This window comes from Mercenaria mercenaria, chromosome 8, assembly GCF_021730395.1.
Source record: "Mercenaria mercenaria strain notata chromosome 8, MADL_Memer_1, whole genome shotgun sequence".
In the NCBI taxonomy this organism is placed as follows: domain Eukaryota; kingdom Metazoa; phylum Mollusca; class Bivalvia; order Venerida; family Veneridae; genus Mercenaria; species Mercenaria mercenaria.
In genome coordinates, this window is record NC_069368.1 from 3432901 (window position 1) to 3452478 (window position 19578).

The 19578-nt window shown below is 35.6% G+C and overlaps 1 protein-coding gene across 1 annotated transcript in view; it reads left to right on the forward strand.

Annotated features, from left to right (window-relative positions):
- Nucleotides 1–390: 390 nt before the first annotated feature.
- The window catches only part of LOC123565549 (stomatin-like protein 2, mitochondrial), a 42886-nt gene continuing 23698 nt past the window's right edge, over nt 391–19578 (forward strand). Inside the window, exons 1-4 of the mRNA XM_053550311.1 lie at nt 391–549; nt 10937–11077; nt 12042–12141; nt 13556–13614. Coding sequence (XP_053406286.1) covers nt 508–549; nt 10937–11077; nt 12042–12141; nt 13556–13614 — 342 coding nt within the window. The 5' untranslated portion in view covers nt 391–507. The remainder of the gene's footprint in view (nt 550–10936; nt 11078–12041; nt 12142–13555; nt 13615–19578) is intronic.

Genomic DNA, 19578 nt, shown 5'->3' on the forward strand with positions numbered 1-19578 from the left:
AATGCCTTAGAAAAATCCATTACGATGACGTCAGTTTGTTGGTCTTGTTCTAAATTACTATAAAGTACCTGGGTAAAATTAATAAGCTGAGTTTCGCAACTAAGGCCCGACCTAAAACCATGCTGGAACTGGCTGATAATATTGTGTTTGTCAAAGAAGGACATAAGATTTGAAACCACGATGTATTTTAAAAGCGATGTTTCATGACCTAGGTTTCACTATTAGACTGCATGTCTTATAAATGGCAGACATTGTTAATGGATCTTAAGAAAACGTACAAATAAATGATAACTATTTTGTTTCTTTCGAATCTCTGTTTATATTTGATTTCTCCTGAATTGCTGGAAGACGGCGAAAAGTCCAAAACAGCCAGATTTGGTAGTGTTCAACCTTCAAAGAGTTATACATATTTCTCATGAAGTAAAGATAAAATAACAACACACCAGCTGCGCCGATAAGTTTCGGAGCAACAAGATTTTATTCAATACAACGAGTAAACAAGGGAATATGTTGCGTTCGTTGAAACCCACATCGCTTTTAAAATACAGGGTAAAATTTTAAATGGCTCAAAACGAGCCTGCTATCTTCTATCGTTATATTTGTGTGCAGCCCTGTGATAATTTTGTGGGTGGGGTATTTTTTCTTACGTAATTAATTGTACTATTGCAATAGATATTACCACAGCCACTTGGGGTCAGAACCTGTCCCCTATCCCAATCTGCCCCTGCCAACCTTAAGCCAATATATTTTCACTTTTTAAATCAAATTGAGCACATGTCTCGATCATACAAACAACTTCTGTTACCATTTCAACAGGCTGGTAACATTGCCCGATCGGGCTTACGACATAAAAAGTGATATTTCTTGAAAAATAATAAAGATATTTCTTCCAAACTTGGTTCATTTATTAAGCATAACATATGATGCTTATCAAGATAGAAGTAACTTTGTTGCCTTCAGTTTTGTTAGAATTACTTCCCTTTTTCAGATTTTTATGATGCATAATTTTTGAAGTCCAAAATAGTTATGTTTTTAATGCAATGTTTAAAACAGAAAAGGTTCAATGGCTTTCTATTGCTCCAAACTTGTGCGCCAATACCCTTTTTCTATATATTTAGGATTAATACTTCGTTTCTAGTGCAGATGTATGAGCATTTTTTTAAACTATTAACATTTCTCTATGATGTAAGTGAAAGCAGAGTAAAATGTAAAAATTCATGTATTAGCGCAATAATTTAGGGTATTAGAAAGCCATTGAACCCTTTTTTTTTGTTTTAAACTTAGCATTAGAACATATTATTTGGACTTCAAAGATTATGCGTCATAAAAATCTGAAAAGGGGAAATAATTCTACCAAAAGTGAAGGCAACCAAGTTATTTTTATTCTAATTTGTATAATTTGTTATGCTTAATAAATGGACCAAGTTTGAAAAAAATAGCATCATTAGTTTTCATGAAATATTACTTTTTATGCCTTAAGCCCGATCGGGCAATGTTACCAGCCTGTTCAATACAGTCAACTTGCCAATAGAGAATCACTGCCAATAACGGGTCACTTGAAAATAAAATGTGAATCTCTCTAATACATATTAGAGTATACAATGTTTAAGTATCCAGTAATATAAACGTATCACTTACCAATTATTACACAAAAGATGATGGATCTAATCTAATGAGTTTGAGTTCCATGAATAGATAACTCTTGCAACCAGTTGGATTTTAGCACTCTTGAATTCTTCGAAGTAGAATATTTTTGAGCATACCTCACAGTTTCTTAGATAAAACCACACAAATTTGGTACCATTTTCAAGAGTGAAACACACACTTTCATAGGAATCATATGATTATGAATTTTAGATTGACTTTGATGAAAAAAGTGCCATCAAGCAGAGGCGGCCATTTAGTCAATAAAGGGTCACCCATATCAGGGATAATCAAAAGATTGTTTATCCTGCTTAAAAATACAAATCAATGGTTGATTTGATGTAATAATGGTTTGAACTGGCAAATTTAGATAAATGAATAAGGTTCTGTGCATCAATACTTTTTTTGTTTTAGATATAGTTGGTGCTAATTATGCTTAGAATTCAACTGTGAAAACTAGCACTATATTCCTTTTACCTAGTATCTCCAGTTTGAAATGTAAACATATTGATTCTCATTATATTCTGCCTTGAAATGTTTATTTCCAATACTACAGTCATGTTTTGTCAGAAAAAAGACTGTTTTAAATGGATAGAAAATATGATAAACTAGGTGACCCTCTACTGGCAAAAGTGACCCCCTATTGGTGAATCGGACAGGTTTAAATATTTCATCATAACTTCAGACATAAAAGATCGATTCATATAAATCATAACTTCAGACATAAAAGATAGATTCATATAAATCAAACATTTAAATGAATGTGAGCAACAGTTTTAAGTGTTAGTAAGTTTAGATATCATGAAAGTCTAAACATTCTTCACCACATGCTAAAAGTGTTGATAGTGACCCGCTATTGGCGAGTTATCTGTATGTTTAAAAAAGGAAGTGTCTAGGGGTACGGATCCGTACCTCTAGAATCAGATTCTAGAGGTACGGATCCGTACCTCTAGACAAGCCTGTTAGGGGTTTTCTAGGGGTACGGACCTCCCTTTTCTAGAGATTTATAATTATTTACATCTTAAATTTTGTTGAAAATGAAATAACAAATAAGTCTTTACCAGTCTTCGCTTAAAACTTGGATCTAATTGGTTTACAGATACCAGCGTTCACCCGATTGTTTACCTTCTCTTTCAAAACCTAAATAACCGAGGAACTCCAAATGAATACACACAGTTCCTATCGATTAGATTGTTGTCAAATAAACTGTTGATAAAAGCTAGATTTATGAATGAATCTATTCCTTAAATGAATTCTATTTGAAATTCAGCAAAAATAAATAAATAAATTTGGCATGATAATATGCACCAATATTTGTTGTTATTTAACAAGGTATAATGATAATCGGCATGGAACTGATTGCTTAGTAATCAATTAAGCGAAAAGAAACTGTTTGTGAAAATGTCCCATGTATCTCGTCATGGCTACCAAATATGTAAAAAACATAAATACACTAAGGGTTAATTATCAATTTAAAATATTTTTCCCAACATAATTTATTTAACATTATTTTGTTTAATCTTTATATTTTTTCTGCCAGTTCGAATCCTCGTGATTTATTTGGTGTTCCTCGGTTATTTACGTTCGGAAAGAAAATGTAACAAATCGGATGAGCGTTGTTATCTGTAAACCATTTAGATCCAAGCTTAAGGTGAATTCTGATGAAATGTTATTTGTTCTTCCATTTTAAACAAAATTTGAAATGTAAATGACCCTTAATCTCTAGAAAAACGGAGGTCCGTACCCCTAGAAAACCCCCAACAGGCTTGTCTAGAGGTACGGATCCATACCTCTAGAATCAGATTCTAGAGGTACGGATCCGTACCCCTAGACACTTCCTTTAAAAAATCTCCCATATACAGTGTGCGACATTAACGGTAGCCCGATCGCCAATGGCTACGAAAATTCGGCTCGGGCGACAGAAAATCGGCAGACCGTAGCCCGTCAGGCTATGAAAAATTCTGAGGAATAAATTTACCAAAAAGATCAATGCAAACGTGGGAGCAAAATAGTTGCTTTGAAGCTTCAAACTTCGCTCAAATCCAATCTCAAAGCGAATTCAAGGCGTCCGAATTTTTTTTTGGATGTGCACCCGCTAATCTTTTGACAATTTGCTCCATGTCATAATGTGCGTTGAATACACATACACACTCGCCGATAGCATAATTTAAGCTCCGCCTACTTCAGGTACTTGTGAGATTTTCGTGAGAAGTGTGAAAGCAAATCAAATTATCGGTTTCACCAGAGGCAATTGTAATAAGCCAATCAGCGTCGCGGTTACGTCTTTGACACTTAGCATTTAATTGTCAGCACGTGCGAGTCGTTTTCTAAAGAATTGTCAATTACATATGCGATTAATTGGAATTATAGACACAATTATTTGGTATCCATAGGGCTGTCATCGATAGAAACGATATCGATGTGTCAACGATATTTTTTTGTCGATCGATTATCGATTCCCATTTTCAAAAATCGATATTTTACAGAGAGAAAAAACTACCAAATAAACACTCAGACCCTAAAAAACAACTAAAGTTCACAAAGTTGTAAATTTGGATAAATGCAAAAAAGGAGTGAAGGCAAAATAAAAATGAAAGATGTTATTAATTTTTATGTATTTCTTTTATTTCATAAATACAAATACAACACAATCAAACAGAAATATGGAAAGTAGGCAATAAAACTTAAAATAGCATTTACAGGAAGGTATATAGTATGCATATGAACAAATAGGTCGTTAATCTAACTTAATAACCAATATATCGATGTATCGTCGATATTTGTCTTCTGATATATCGGTATCGTCGATACGCCTAAGACCCAATCAATGACAGCCCTAGGTATCCATGGTAAAAGAACGACATGTAAAGTATTAACTTCGCAAAACTAACTTTGATGGATGAATTGATTTGAATACCGGTAGGTATTTCTAGATTTGACACAGTTTACTTTCAGTTTTATTCGAATGAGAAACTGTTCACACAAGTGGTGACTGGGTATAAATGTGTATGGTAAAATGATGTAACTAAGAAAATGAATGGTGATTGAATCAATTCACAGCGTCGAGGTAGAAATATGAAAATTAATGGAGTCTTCCAACTTCTCCCTAGTCTCCCCACTTCTCCTTAAATCAGTTTGAGGGATAATTGACTTCTCCCAAAAAAATAATGGGCCTAGCGAGACCCCTGGTCAGTCTACTGCCAAGCTATTTCTTGTCTACCATGTCTACAAAGCTGTTTAGATCTCTTTTCATGACTCTGTGTCTTTGACTTTCAGCACAATTTTGTGAACACTGTTTCAGATTTTGAAATCAGTTCTGAAAAACTCATACAAATTTCTGAAATATATCAGTATTCACCAACCTACAGCAGTATATTGAAAGAAATTAAATATTACTAGAATGAAAGTCTTGTTCATTCTTGAGCGAAAAATTAGTGGGGCTATGAAAAATTCTGTCGGGCTACAAAAAATTGGAAGTCCGTAGCCCCATTGGCTACGGTGTTAAAAAGTTAATGTCGCACACTGCATATACTATCAATACTCAGAAAAACCAAAGAAGTATAAAATACACAGAATGGCAACTGGCTGTAATCTCGCGTGATCTCGTGTCAGAGCGTGAATCGGCGTTATCTTAGTAAAAACAAACATCAGCGAGCATGGAGTTACAATATGTACCTTTAAAACTTCATTTAAAATACATGTTAGCTTCTAAAACAACCTAAGTTTAATGTTAAATAGTCTTAAGACACAAAGTACATGTTTCTTGCCATCAAAAGAAGCGTGGTCTTACGGTAATAGTTATTTTACCGATGAATAATTGCTTTCACATACAAAATGGCGCTTGGAGAAAGCGCCACTTCCGGTAAACAAGATCTCATTCCGTTATCACAGGATGTTGGCGAGATTTGCTCTATATGCCTTTCAAGTTGCCGATCTATTTATTTTTATAGCTCTTTGGAAAAACTAAAGACAACTTACTCTGAGCGTTTTCAACACAAAATAGCTTGTCCAAGGAATAGGAGAATAGATCCCAGCTTGATGTTGCGCAGTCAAATTTACTACACAGAGCCGGGACACAGACAATATCGTTAGTGGTTAAAATAAAAATACTCGCTTTTGACATCAACTGCCGCTGTGGCCGAGAGAGTACAGACGCTGGTTCTATCATTGAGCTTACTTTTGGGCAGGGCCGCTGGTTCGCTCCGCGCTATGGGCGATCTTTTTTTCTCTTTTTTTAGATATTTTTTTTATCTTGAGAATATATTGTTAAAAAGAAAATGAAAATATTATATTAAAAAAAAAAAAAAGAATGCGGGAGCGAAACCGTGGCCCTACCCAAAAAAGAACATTCAGAACCAACGTCTGTACTATCTCCACCATCGCGGCAGTTGACTTTCTAAGCAAGTATATTTATTTTAACCGCTAACGATATCGTCTGTGTCCCGGCTCTGTGTAGTAAATTTGACTGCGCAACATCAAGCTGGGATCTATTCTCCTATTCCTTGGACAAGAAGGGGCCTCCGTGGCCGAGTGGTTAGAGTCGTTGACTTCAAACCATTTGCCCCTCATCGATGTGGGTTCGAAATCTCATTTGGGGCGTAGAATTCTTCACGTGAGGAAGCCATCCAGCTGGCTTACGGAAGGTCGGTGGTTCTACCCAGGTGCCCGCTCGTGATGAAATATGCACGGAGGGGCACCTGGGGTCTTCCTCCACCATTAAAGCTGGAAAGTCGCCATATGACCTAAAATTGTGTCGGTGCGACAATAAACCCAACAAAATAAATAAATAAATTGGACAAGAAAATCATGTTTACATTGCGAAGTAAGTTATCTTGGTTTTTTTGAGCATTGATAGAGTATGGGAATTTTTCAAACATGTTGAAATGGTAACAGAAGTCGTTGGATGATCAAGACATGTGCTCAGTTTGTTTTAAAAAACAAAAATGTATTGACTGAGGGTTGTCAGGGGCGGCCTGGGAGGGGGAGGGGTGCTGACCCCCAAGTGTCTGTGGATATAACAGCATATCAGGTTCTTAGAATATGCGTACAATACTAAATTTGAATATTTTTGGTCTGTAAATTTGCAGATTGTATGTATGAAATTTGTGGAAATGACAGCTGAAAAAACATTCTTGTGTTGACTCACAGTTGAGGCCCGGCCATGGGTTTCGTTGTTTTTCGGAAGTGTCTAGCTGTATCTGATTAATTCTAGAGGTATGAATCCATACCTTTTGAGAGCCATTTTATAGATTGTCTAGGAGTAGGTACCCAAGTTGTAAATAGACACAGTTTAAGTGCTTGAAATACATCTTTTTAAAGTAACAATTCCGTTTTTAGCTTGACTGTTCAAAGAATAGTCTAGCTATTCTACTCACCCTGGCGTCGGCGTCAGCGTCACACCTTGGTTAAGTTTTTGCATGCAAGAACATACAGCCATCAATTAAAGGCATATAGCTTTGAAACTTACTTTTTCTTTTTCTAGGTCAATTACCAACCTCTCTGGGTCAAGTCCCATAACTCTGACATGTATTTTGAGCAAATTATGCCCCCTTTTGAACTTAGAAAATTTTGGTTAAAGTTTTACATGCAAGTTACTATCTCCAAAACTAATGAAGATATTGAATTGAAACTTCACATGTGTCTTCGGGGTTATAAAACTAGTTGATAGCAGCAAGTCCCATAACTTTGACCTTTATTTTGGCCAAATTATGCCCCCTTTTGGACTTAGAAAATTCTTGTTAAAGTTTTGCGTGCAAGTACATACAGCTATTTCTAAAAGGCATATAGATTTGAAACTTATTTTTTCTTTTTCTAGGTCAATTACCAACCTCTCTGGGTCAAGTCCCATAACTCTGACATGTATTTTGAGCAAATTATGCCCCCTTTTGGACTTAGAAAATTCTGGTTAAAGTTTTACATGCAAGTTACTATCTCCAAAACTAATGAAGATACTGAATTGAAACTTCACATGTGTCTTCGGAGTTATAAAACTAGTTGATAGCAGCAAGTCCCATAACTCTGACCTTCATTTTGGCCAAATTATGCCCCCTTTTGGACTTAGAAAATTCTGGTTAAAGTTTTACATGGTTAAAGTTTTACATGCAAGTTACTATCTCCAAAACTATAATGCAGATATTGAATTGAAACTTCACATGTGTCTTCGGGGTTATAAAACTAGTTGATAGCAGCAAGTCCCATAGCTGATATGCATTTTGGTCAAATTATGTCCCCTTTTGAACTTAAAACTCTTTTGATATTTAACCTTTTTGGGTAATATTTTCCTGCTTCTGGGACAATATTTCGAATAGTCGAGCTTGGCTGTCTTACGAACAGCTCTTGTTAATAATAATTTTATTCATTAAATAACCTAAATAGGTTTGAATTTCACACTGTCATAAAGTTCAAACAAAAAATATGCATAATAAAGTCAATCCAAAAGACAGATCACATATGCAAAATGTGTGCTGGTTATTGCGCCTAATATGGATGTCTTAATGTCATAAGTTGTTTTCCAAAAATAAAAAGGCCTCTAGTGGGATAACTTTTGTTTTTGTTGTTTTTAAATAAATCTTGAAAACAAATGGCCACAAAAGGGTGAAATTCAAGTAATCATATCTTGTGTCCGGCACATTCGGCATGACATGGCATAGTACAGAACTCTTATTTCAACTTTATTTCATTCCACAACATTCTCGATATCGACATTATAGGATAAATCCCGTTTTCCGCCGTATTAGCCACCAATAAACACCCGTTCCCGGTTTTATGGTGAGAGGGGTATCCGCAATTATGCTATATAGTGGTAGTGTTTAAGATTATTCCTTTTTTCATGGTTTAAACAAAGAAAATGAATAAAAAAGTATTGGAGATTATCATAAAACATTGTTGTAATTAAGATTAGCAAAAATATCCTCAAAGTTTACTTTATTTTTGAAATTTTATCTTTCATTCTACACTGCCGCTTCCGTGGCTCGATACTGAAGGTGTGAAATTATTCGCATTTTTCAAGGTTAACAAATTATTTTTGCAAAAATTTTGTTGCCAAGGTCTTAAAATAATATTTTCATTGTGAGAAAGTAAGAACTTTTCTAAATCCTTATCTTCTGGAAAAAATAATCGCTAATATTGCACACGGTCTTTATATCGGTTAATCTCGCCAGCACCCCTGACTCTGTTTACGGAAATACCGGAGGATATGGTCAATCTGCCCCCTTTTCTGTGGCAAGCTGCTGATTTTTTGTTTGCGATAACACAACCCAAAGTTTTTGTTTGGGTATGTGGGTAGGGAATATTTTTTCTGCATATAAAAAGATTTATAGTAGCGGGCATTGTTTTTTTTTTATCTGACCAGCAAGAAATAAAAGTTGGGTCGCAGCATTTTTCATGGGTAGGTCAAGTTACCGCAAACAGATATTTTTTAATGACAGCCCTATGATATCTGGGAAAAGGATGTTAATACTTCTAGACAATCTTTAACAGGTTTGTTTAGCGGTAAAAATATTTACCTCTTGGTTCTAGAGGTACTGATCTGTACAAGTAGACACTTGTATACACCTAAAAACAAGGCCACATTTAAAAAAGTCTTTGTTTGCTGTCTCACGACCCTTGTTTTTAAAGTTGGGTAGGTAGGTAGGCAATTCTTTTTTTTTTTCTGGTGGGGATATTATACTTTTACCAGTAGATATATCATCATTTCTTACAGAATATTTCTTCTGTAAAAATTAGACAAATCTTATATATGTGTTGTATAAAAGGATGAAATTAAATGATACAATTTAAACTTTCTTCATTATTATTTTGTTGAAATATAATTGCGGCATTTGTCATATCGCAACTTAAAAAAAAAATTTGATCAGCATTGTCAAATAAAAAATTTTGGGGCGCAGCATTTTAAGCGGGTAGGTAGGGAGACAGCAAACAAACATATTTTTAATATGGCCCAAAAGAAATAACTTTAATAAGGGGCATGGTACCAATTAAATAGACAAAGAAAATCTATCTCTTTATACTGCCACACACCTCTCGCGAGTATTATGGGCAGGGTGTGCGTCGGTGATTGGTACAGAATTAAAACTGAAAGACAGTTCTTTCAACAGTAGTAAGAATGTGAAGGAGATGAATGTTGTTAAAATGTTAAAAAGGATGGAGTTAAAAGATGAAAACAATTGCAGTTTACTTAGTAACTTAGCTTGGCCACTGCCTGCTTGAAGGACTCAAGGTCAGGCAGGGTTGCAAATTTTGGGGGTAACCTATTCCACAAGATTGTGGTATGGGGGAAAAGGAATATTTCAAGTAATCTGAACTGACATGGACTTGACGAAGACTTAATGGATGCATGTGTTTAGTTAACCTGGTAGGGGCTTCTAAGTAATTTGGGAGGGAGATAGCTACAATGCTGTGGTATATCTTATAGAACATGATGAGCTGGAGTCTAGGCGTCTATTCTCAAGGGTGCTCCAGTCAAGGGTGTTTTGCATTTGTGTTACACTGGAGTTACGGTAGTAATCATTCTTGACCCATCTGATCGTGTGTCGCTGGACCATTCTAGCTTGTGAATATTGACCTGCATACCATACAAACTGTATTAATGTACATGTAAGACAGTTAACTTCAAGCTGGCTGTGATTTCAAGACCAGATTTCAGCAGTTTTCATGGTAGTTACACTAAACCTGTTAAATACATTGACAAATTCTGTAAATTCATAGATTACATGCATCTATTAATTTACAGATAAACATGTACCACTTTTTTAGACCTGAAAATGGTATGATTCATTGGGCTTTTCCATCCCAGAAAATATTTGCACCTTATGGGTGGCACTCTTTGTGTCCAATTATAGTTTATTTCCCAAATGCTGTTCACGAGAGTGAAGGTATGGAAAAACTGGTCCAAGGGGTCTTTTCTGTCAAAAATGCCTCTTGTCCAGACTGATCTGCAAACAATATGTACAATGGGGTCTTTTCTCAAAAAAAAAGTTTTCTGGCAAAACTTTTTCCATAGTCTTGTCTAGGCAGGGTCTTGTGGAGGCTTGTCCAAGGTATTTGTGGTTTTTTTTAGCAACAATGCCTTCCATAGACTTGCCTAGGGCCTTTGTGTCAAGGTCTAGGAAGTGGGGTACTACACTACACCAGTATATCTGATCTCTCATTGGCCTGCTGTATGTTCTGACCTTAGGATAACATCATTGCCTTGGGTAAAAGCGAAAAGTAAAGCTAAGACTTGACTGTACAAAACAGAAACAGATATTGTTACAAATAAATATTAATTTGAGTTTTTTTTTCTTACTTTTAGAGGGCATTATGCCTCAGTTATCAACAGCAGAAGCAGCTGTCATTCAAAGACAGACCTGTTAATACAGTAATACTGTTTGTTCCCCAACAAGAAGCCTGGGTTGTTGAAAGATTTGGAAAATATCATGCTACTTTAAATCCGGTAAAGTATATTTTATTTGTTTGACTGTTGATATATTTAAATACCTGCTGCTTTTACTCTTGACCAGTTGACATTTCTTTGATTTTGGTTTACAGTATCTGCTTGTATCAGAAGTTGTTCAGTCCCTATTTAGTTACCGCATTGTTATTCCACAACTTGCACAGTGTCTATATAGTGTTTAGGTTCACATCTGTGCAGGCTGATCATGGTCTGCACTTTTTGCTATTCAGTCTGTAAATTTTCAGTGAATACCCCTTTGAATAATACATGGTACTCCCCAAATTGAATGATGGACAAGTCCATTTTAGAAATTAAGCAGGGTAAAGGTTGACTAAAAATGTATATAACCAGAAATTTCATTTTCATTTGCTGGAAAATGAGGCGATGGGTAAAGATTTTTGTCGAGCCCACTTGCGGTGAGCTCGATATAGTCATCACTTTTGGCAGGTCGGTGTATGTGCATGCGTCCGTCCGTCCGATTTTGTCCGGACCATAACTTTGACATGCATGGACCAATCTTGTTTATATTTGGCATGAATGTTTACATATGTACCTCAATGAGAAGGAGTGTCATGCACAAATCCCATGTTCCTACATTTGTATCTCAAAGGTCAAGGTCACAGTTGGAGGTCAAAGGTCAAATTGAAGTTTGTCCGGAGCATTTCTTCTTCATGCATGGTGGGATTTTGATGTAACTTGGCATGAATGTTCACCATTATGAGACGGAGTGTCATGCACAAGAACCAGGTCCCTAGGTCTAAGGTCAAGGTCACACTAAGAGGCTAAAGGTGCTGACGGGCTCGACATTCTGCCCGTGGGCATGCAGAATGTATTTCTAGTTGTTATCTTGTTTCCGTTGCTAATGGTTACAAGCAAGCTCATTTAGTTATTGCTCACAGTTTATCTTTTTCTATAACTAATCTTTTCACATACTAAAAAACATCTAACTTCATTATATTTTCAGGGTTTGAGCATTCTTATACCAATTGTAGATACTATAAAGTATGTTCAAGTTCTTAAAGAAATGGCAATAGAAGTCCCAGAACAGCATGCTGTTACTGCAGGTAAGTCATTCTTGTTCTATTTTCATTACATCCGAAAGAAGAAAATTCATGATCAGAATGCAAAATAGTCTTTATACACAAAGGTTCTTTCTTATTTATGATAGCCATGTTTTAAAAGTGAAATTTGTTATCAAATTGAAATTTTAAAACATCTAACAGAAGTACTTTCACAATCAAAAGTTTTTGAAATTTCTCATAAAAATTACAATAGAAAACATGATAGGCTGCAAGCAACCCATTTGGGTAAAATAATCAGATATTTACAATATAGATTTCAAATAAGCCACTACCTGGGTTCTATCTGACATGTTTATTTTTTGTTGGTAAAGAATAAAGATTTTTAAAAATGTGCTAAAACCTATCAAAATAATGTTTAAAAGTAAAAAAGAAAAACAAAAAAGGAATTTTAAAAAATTATTGAACTCAGGACCAAATATCATGTAAAGTTCCTAGTCAAAAGCCTTAACCACTCGGCCTTAGAATCCGATGGTATATAGAGGTCTAAAAATACTTACTTACTATCAATGACAATTAAAGAGAATATTTTCAGTTATGTTTCTCTGCCAGAGTACTGTACTAGTTTTCTCTATTTGAAAATTTTAAAAATCTTCTCTGAAACTGCTAGCCCGAGTTTAAAATAGTGTAACGCAAATATGCCTTGGGTGATCTACTCAGTGCCTTCAGATAATGTCACTATGTTGAAGAAGATGGCTGTTTGGTTGGGGGCATGTTTTTATCTCGCTTGGGGTGAACTATCAGTCATGGTATGTCATCCATCCATCTTCCATCCACACTTTTCATCAAACAGCATCTTTGAAATTGTTTGGTATATAGCATTGTCACATGGTCTTTACCAAGTTTGTTCATATTTTGACCTTGGAGTCAAAACTGGCCACGCCCAAGGGTTTACTTCTTTTACAATGACTTACATAAAGAAAACTTTGAAAATCTTCTTTTCTAAATCTGTGAAGTCCTGAGCTTAGATATTTGGCATGTAGCAATGCGTAGTGGTCCACTACCAGATTTGTTCAAATCGTGCCCCATGGGTCAAAATAGGCACCACCCTGGGCTTCACTTTTTAGCTCACCTGAACTTTGTTTATGTTGAGCTCTTTGTCCAGGGTGTGCTTTTAGTATATGTAGATGGTCCGGCATCCTGCATCAGCATTTTTACTTACGGTAAACACATTCTCCTCAAAATTACATCAAACATGGTCAGTAGCTTCCCTAAATTTTGTCTAAATAGCTAAAAATAAAAAAATGTTTAAACATCTTCTGATGAACCACTTGATGGATCTGCACTAAACCATTGATAACATCTTTGTAAGGTCATCTTTGAAAGTTAGAAGTTGGTGAATCAGAAATAACTTGTGCATGTAATTCTCTTTCTTCACTGTGTTTGCTTTGTGTTTTAGATAACGTGACATTGAAAATAGATGGAGTGCTGTATATAAAAGTAATAGACCCATACAAGGTAACAATAACTTACTGTATTCCTACATAGTATACAGTCAAACTTCATTCACTCGAACTCGGACAATTCAAACACTGCCCTTTGCTAGAACTCATTGTCAGAATCCGGCAAAATCCCTGTATAATGTATATTTTGTTCGATGGCTCTAACTACTGATAACTCGAGCAAGGTTTGCCGTTCACGTTGACTTTGAGTGATGGAAGTTTGACTGTATCTTTCTCTGTTGAAGGAAAGGTATTTCAAGAGGTGATGAACTAAGAAAAGGAAGGGATTGTATGTGTTGAACAAAACAAAAGAAAAGTAAATAAATGTGTTTTACATGGTAATACATACATTTGTACATGCATCTTCAGTTGCAAGTTCCTAGTACTGACATTAGTTGTAAACAAATACTTTTGTAAGGTCGAAATTCTGCATATATATATTCACGACTATAAACTTAAGATTTTGAAAGAAAAGAGAAAATATTTTAACTAGGTAACATTCTTTTATGGAAGGAGCAAGACTTATGATTTAAAATATTAATCTTTAGCCTGCTGGCGGCAAATGATTTTGCCTTTGCGACAAGTGCAGACCAAGATCATGGTCTGCACTGTTCACTATTCAGCCAGTAAATTTTCAGTGAAGACCCCTTCGAATAATAAATGGTATTGCCCAAGTTGAATGTTGGACCAGTCCATTTTAGAAATTTTGAAGGCTAAAGGTAAAGGTAAAAATATTAATCACATTTATGCTGTTAATTGGGTTAATATTTTTACTCAGCAAGTTTTAAAAGGATCAAGTGCTCATGAATGTTAATTAAGATGAGTATGAAAAGCTAGTTTCTTGTAATAGATTATGTCAGATTTTGGCGACTAATTATAAGTCCCCAACCGGTTGAAAACCAGCAGTGGGAAACCAGTTTCGGTGACTACAGGACTGTGATTTTCCATCTGACTGTCTTTCTGTCCGTCAGTCCACAATTCCATGTCTGATCTATAACTCTGCCATCCATCAAGGGATTTTAAAAGTACTTAGCACAAATGTTCCCCATAATGAGACAACATGTTATGCACAAAACCATGACTAGCTTAAAGGTTAAGGTCACACTTGGAGATCAAAGGTCAACAGGGCTTTTTTCCTGTCTGTTCTATAAGTAAACCATCCATCAAGGGACTTTAATACAACTTGGCACATATGTTCCATAATATGAAGATGTGTCTTGCACAATTTCCAGTCCTCTGGCTTAAAAGTCAAGTCACACTTGGCAGTCAAAGGTTTACATGTTCTTAACAGGGTCTGTGTGTGTCAGGTCTATATTTCATGTCCGGTCCAGAAGTCAAGGTCACACTTGAAGAGAAAGGCTGTTTGTGTCTGTGTCCGCTGAATGATTTGGTTAAGTTTTTGTATGTAAGCTGGTATGTCAGTAACCACTTGTGTGAATGGATTGAAACTTCACACACTTATTCACTGTGATGAATTTACTTGCAGTGCATAGGTTCCATAACTCTCAGGGCTCTAGCTAGGCTTGAATTTTAGGGAGAAGTCACTTCTCCCTCAGCTTAAATTAGGGAGAAGTGGGGAGACTTAGGGAGAAGTGGAGCTATCGGTCATAATGCATGAGCAGTTGTGGCCGCATACAACCATAAAAGGAAAATTTCTATAGATTAATGGATGCAACTTAAAAAGGTCTAATTGTCTTAGAAGTATAAAAGGAAAACAAATAAAAGAACACATGTTTTTATTACATATAAAAATTCTTCAAAATGACAGTTAAAAATCACATTTTGAATGTACAGATGCGATGACTTGTAAAACATGATCAATCCTACCGCACGACATTTAACATCAAAAATAATTGTATGATATAACTACAGTAAATACATTTTTTTTTTATGCTTATGACATAAACAAAAGTAGCATTTAATAAATCTCGTTTCAAGCTCCTGACATATAAACAATAATCCATTCTTCTCTAGTGACATATAAACAATAGATACTTTTAAGTACAGATTTCCCAATGTTTATAGTTTGGTAGAAAACAACTTTCTCACTTTAGAAATTTTCCATTTCTTAAGGGCAAAATATATTTATATATAGACAGTATAAGTATTTTTTTGGATTTATGCTTATGACAAAAACATAAGTCATTTAATAAATCTCTTTTTACAAGCCCCTGACATAAAACAAACAATGAATCATACATTTAATCTCTAGGACAAAACAATACATATACACTTAATCTCTAAGTGTTACAGAGTTTCCTCAATTTTTTTTGAGTTAGGCAAAATACAATTTTCTCATTTAGCAGATTTCCATTTTTTAAAGGGGCACGTTGAATAAAATTTTTTATTTTGGGCCATCTTCGAATGCCATTAAAATGTCTAATGTTTATTTTTCTTTGAGGTTCGGCCTTAGACTTAATTCGTTCTGGGGCAAAGCCCCGTTCACTTTGGACATGGTCATTGGAATACGACAACATTCAACAAAAGAATCATGTTTGGGAGGCATTAGTTTTCATTAAAGGCCAATATTCAACTACACTGAGTCACTATGACTTCCTTTCCCCAGGGTTTGAAATTTCTGAAACTCTGACCGAATTTATTTTTTTTTAAAATGCAACTCAAAGTGTTTGCTGTTTTTGTATTTCCAGCACTCCGTATTTTGATAACTGATCACCGACAATGTTTTTTTGGGAGACATTTTTTTCTTGGATTCCAAATTTCGGGTTTTTTAAAACCTGTCGTTCAATTATCCTAATTTTTTAACAATGGGGTTGTAGTAATTGAGAATGTTCCCTGTTGTGTGTAAAGTTAAGATGGTAAAAGCCTACTTTTTTCCTCACTGATTCACCCTCACATCACTTTCGTCAGAGAATCCTTAAAATTCTATATTTTCCTTTATGGCCTACAAACGACTGCAGTCAGTTTCTGAAAGGGCCTTTTTATACACACTTTTCCCCTTTTCAACCAAAAACTTTGAGAGTTTTTCCACAAACAGTCCATCCCTCAAGTAAGCCCGTAGGCTTTCCAAGTGCTATTACCATAGGTTTTACACTACTAAAGTCCAGTGCGTGCTTGGAATTTCTTCGACACCCCGATCATAAAGGGGAGAATGTCCACATCAGGTGAGTGTTCTAGAATTTGTACTGGATACTTATGTAGTAGCCTTTTTGGGCAGCAGGCTCAAGGTTGCGCCCCTTTTCCAGCGCCATACCATGGGGGGTAAAGTAGGTACACCCCTGAACAGCATGTCCAAACTGACCATCTCACTAAATGTACCTCAGCAAACTTATTTGTGGAATTTAGTTAAAAATTTTTTAAAACCTTAAAGGGTTTTGAAGGGACGCAGAGTTGTAAAAGCCCTAAATCACTTGCAACTGATCTGGAGTAATTTTCCATTGTGGAACAAATTTGGCTGCCTGTGATGTTGCCAAGCTATTTGTGAGGGGCCAGTGAACCCCTATTATTTTGGGAATTTTCTTGGAGAACTTTACTACACCATTTTTTCTACCAGCATAACACTAGCACCGCATCCAATACCAACTAATTTAGTTATGTCAAAATCCTTTTGGGACTTAAGTTCCTCAACAACCATAACACAATTTTCTTAGCATCGCTAAAAACCTTCAAAATCTGTTTATTTTTAAACAGGTTTAACTCCAACCCCTGCCCTCTGAAAAAACGGGCCGACATAATAAGTTTTTTTTTAAGTTCCCATTGTCATGCCTCATCTATATTAAACGAAAAAACACCAGACGCTGAATATCAGGATTTTGTCGTCTAATATCCATCACCAGGGCCCCGAAGTTCTTTTACACTTTGGGGGACTGTGAAAGACTTTGATCACCCTTTTGACAATTCAACTCCAAGTCGGATGCATTTCCCCATTTTGTTCACCCTTTGGAAATTCCCTTTTTCCTATGGGGAGCTTTTTCAAAAAAAGATTAATTGCTATTTCGCGTCTTGGTCAATTTTGTTTCCCAAAGTTTTTGCATTGTTTTTGGCTTTTGGGTAAAACCGTTGAACTCCCTTCAAGGGGGCTTTGGGACTAAAAATAAAAAAAAAACCCTTGTAAAACACACAGAAAACAATATCACTGAAATTTTTTTCATAAACAGATTAAAATTTTAATAATTAACTATTACTTATTAAATAAATTTAAAATTTGCGATTTTTTTCAAAAAACTTGGCAATAACATTTTGAAAAAAATGCCTGTCAACTTTGTATTTTTTTCTTTATAAAAGATATTAAATTTGCCGTCTTGCATACAGCAATCACACCCCATAAATGAATACTTAATCACGTCCCTTCTAGGGGTTTTGTCTTAGGGGGGACTTGGGCCCCTTGCGTTGCATTATCATGCGTTTCTCTCTACAAAAATTTACAATGCCAAAGTTTTTTTTGAGTCCTGAACATACCGTCAAAACATGCCGGGGTTTAGTTCCTTAGTAAAATTTCTTTTTAGAAGGAGAGCTGAATAACATTTCAGCTTCGGAAGCTTTGGTTTAAATGAACTCGGTTTCGGGAGCGCCCTGTAACCAGGCGTTAAGACTGTTTTTTTTTGATGTTAACAGATCAAATTTCTAACTAAAAATGAATTTAGAATCTAAAACTAATCAAATAATTGCGATTATCACCAATTAAAAAACGCACGTTAATTATGCGGCTACCTTTAATGTTTAGCAACACGTGAAAAAAAGCCCCCCGATTTTTAAATACAAAAAAATTTCCCATAACTGTATTAAGCAGCTTCCCTTAAAATAGTTTGCAATGTACAAACATCTCCCAGTTTATAAAAACAAACATTGCAATCAGACCAATTAAAAGCCGCCCCATTACTCTAAAAATAACCCCGGGAACACAAAGAGTACATCCCCCTGTTTATGTCGGTGGACACTCCAGGGTTAATTACGTAAAATTTATTCAACCCCAAACAAAATTTCCCAAGTCGTCTCAAACTACTGTACTGTAATCCGCTCGTTTGGGTTTTTTACTTTACATCTTGTCTCAACACATCCGCGGACTAAGGGGCGGAGTTTATATCTCACTGACGGGTTGGTAGTTGTGTATTCGGAAGAATGTACACGCGACTCGGAATAAAGCATGGATTTTTCCAAAATTTTAGGGCGAAGTAAATTTCTCTTTGTACCAAAAGGGCGAAGTGCCGACGGTTTCAGCGACTTAGTCGCTCACTCGCCCAGTCGCGAGAGCCCTAAACTCTGTTTGACACTTTTAAAAAATTATGCCCCTTATTAGTTAGAAAGTTTTTATTGAGTTTTTTGTATTAGCATCTCAGTACCCACTTAGGAAATGGATGAACATTCACACATTTCCAACTGATGACTGATATATAAATGTTGCCAAAACTTTGCCTTATCCCCTTTTTGTACAACCAAATTATAATCTCCATTGACAATTTCAAATCAAAAATAGGTTATACGAATTTGATCATTTTCCCCGGGGGGGATTTGATGCTGTCAAACTTCATTCTCTTTAACTTGATCATTTAAAGAACCAGAATATGGGTATTTTTTTTTGGAAAAGATCTTTTGAAATTGAAAAAAAAATTTTTCTACAGCAAAGCAGCCCCATACAGTGTATTCTTTTTATTTTTATCTGTTTAGGCAAGTTAGGGTGTAGAAACCCAAAATTTGCTATAACAACGGGACAACAACCATGAGATCGAACTTGGAAAATACATGCACGCTTCAAAGAGAGAGATGCTTAATATTTATTTGTGGTCTAAAATGGTAAATCATTTCTCTAGCGGGGAAATAGAACTATTTTCCCCAATTTTGGGGAGATAAGTGATTTTATCTTGTCGCAAATGTATTGTTTTGTCTTGTCCATCTCTGTCAGTCAGCCCCATCGTCAAAAAAAGTTTACCAGATATTCCTCTAAAACTACAGGTTGGGATGCTACTACAATGGCTTGTTTTTCTGGGCTAAATGCTTTTTGGTGAAGAAATTGCCCCATCAAAGG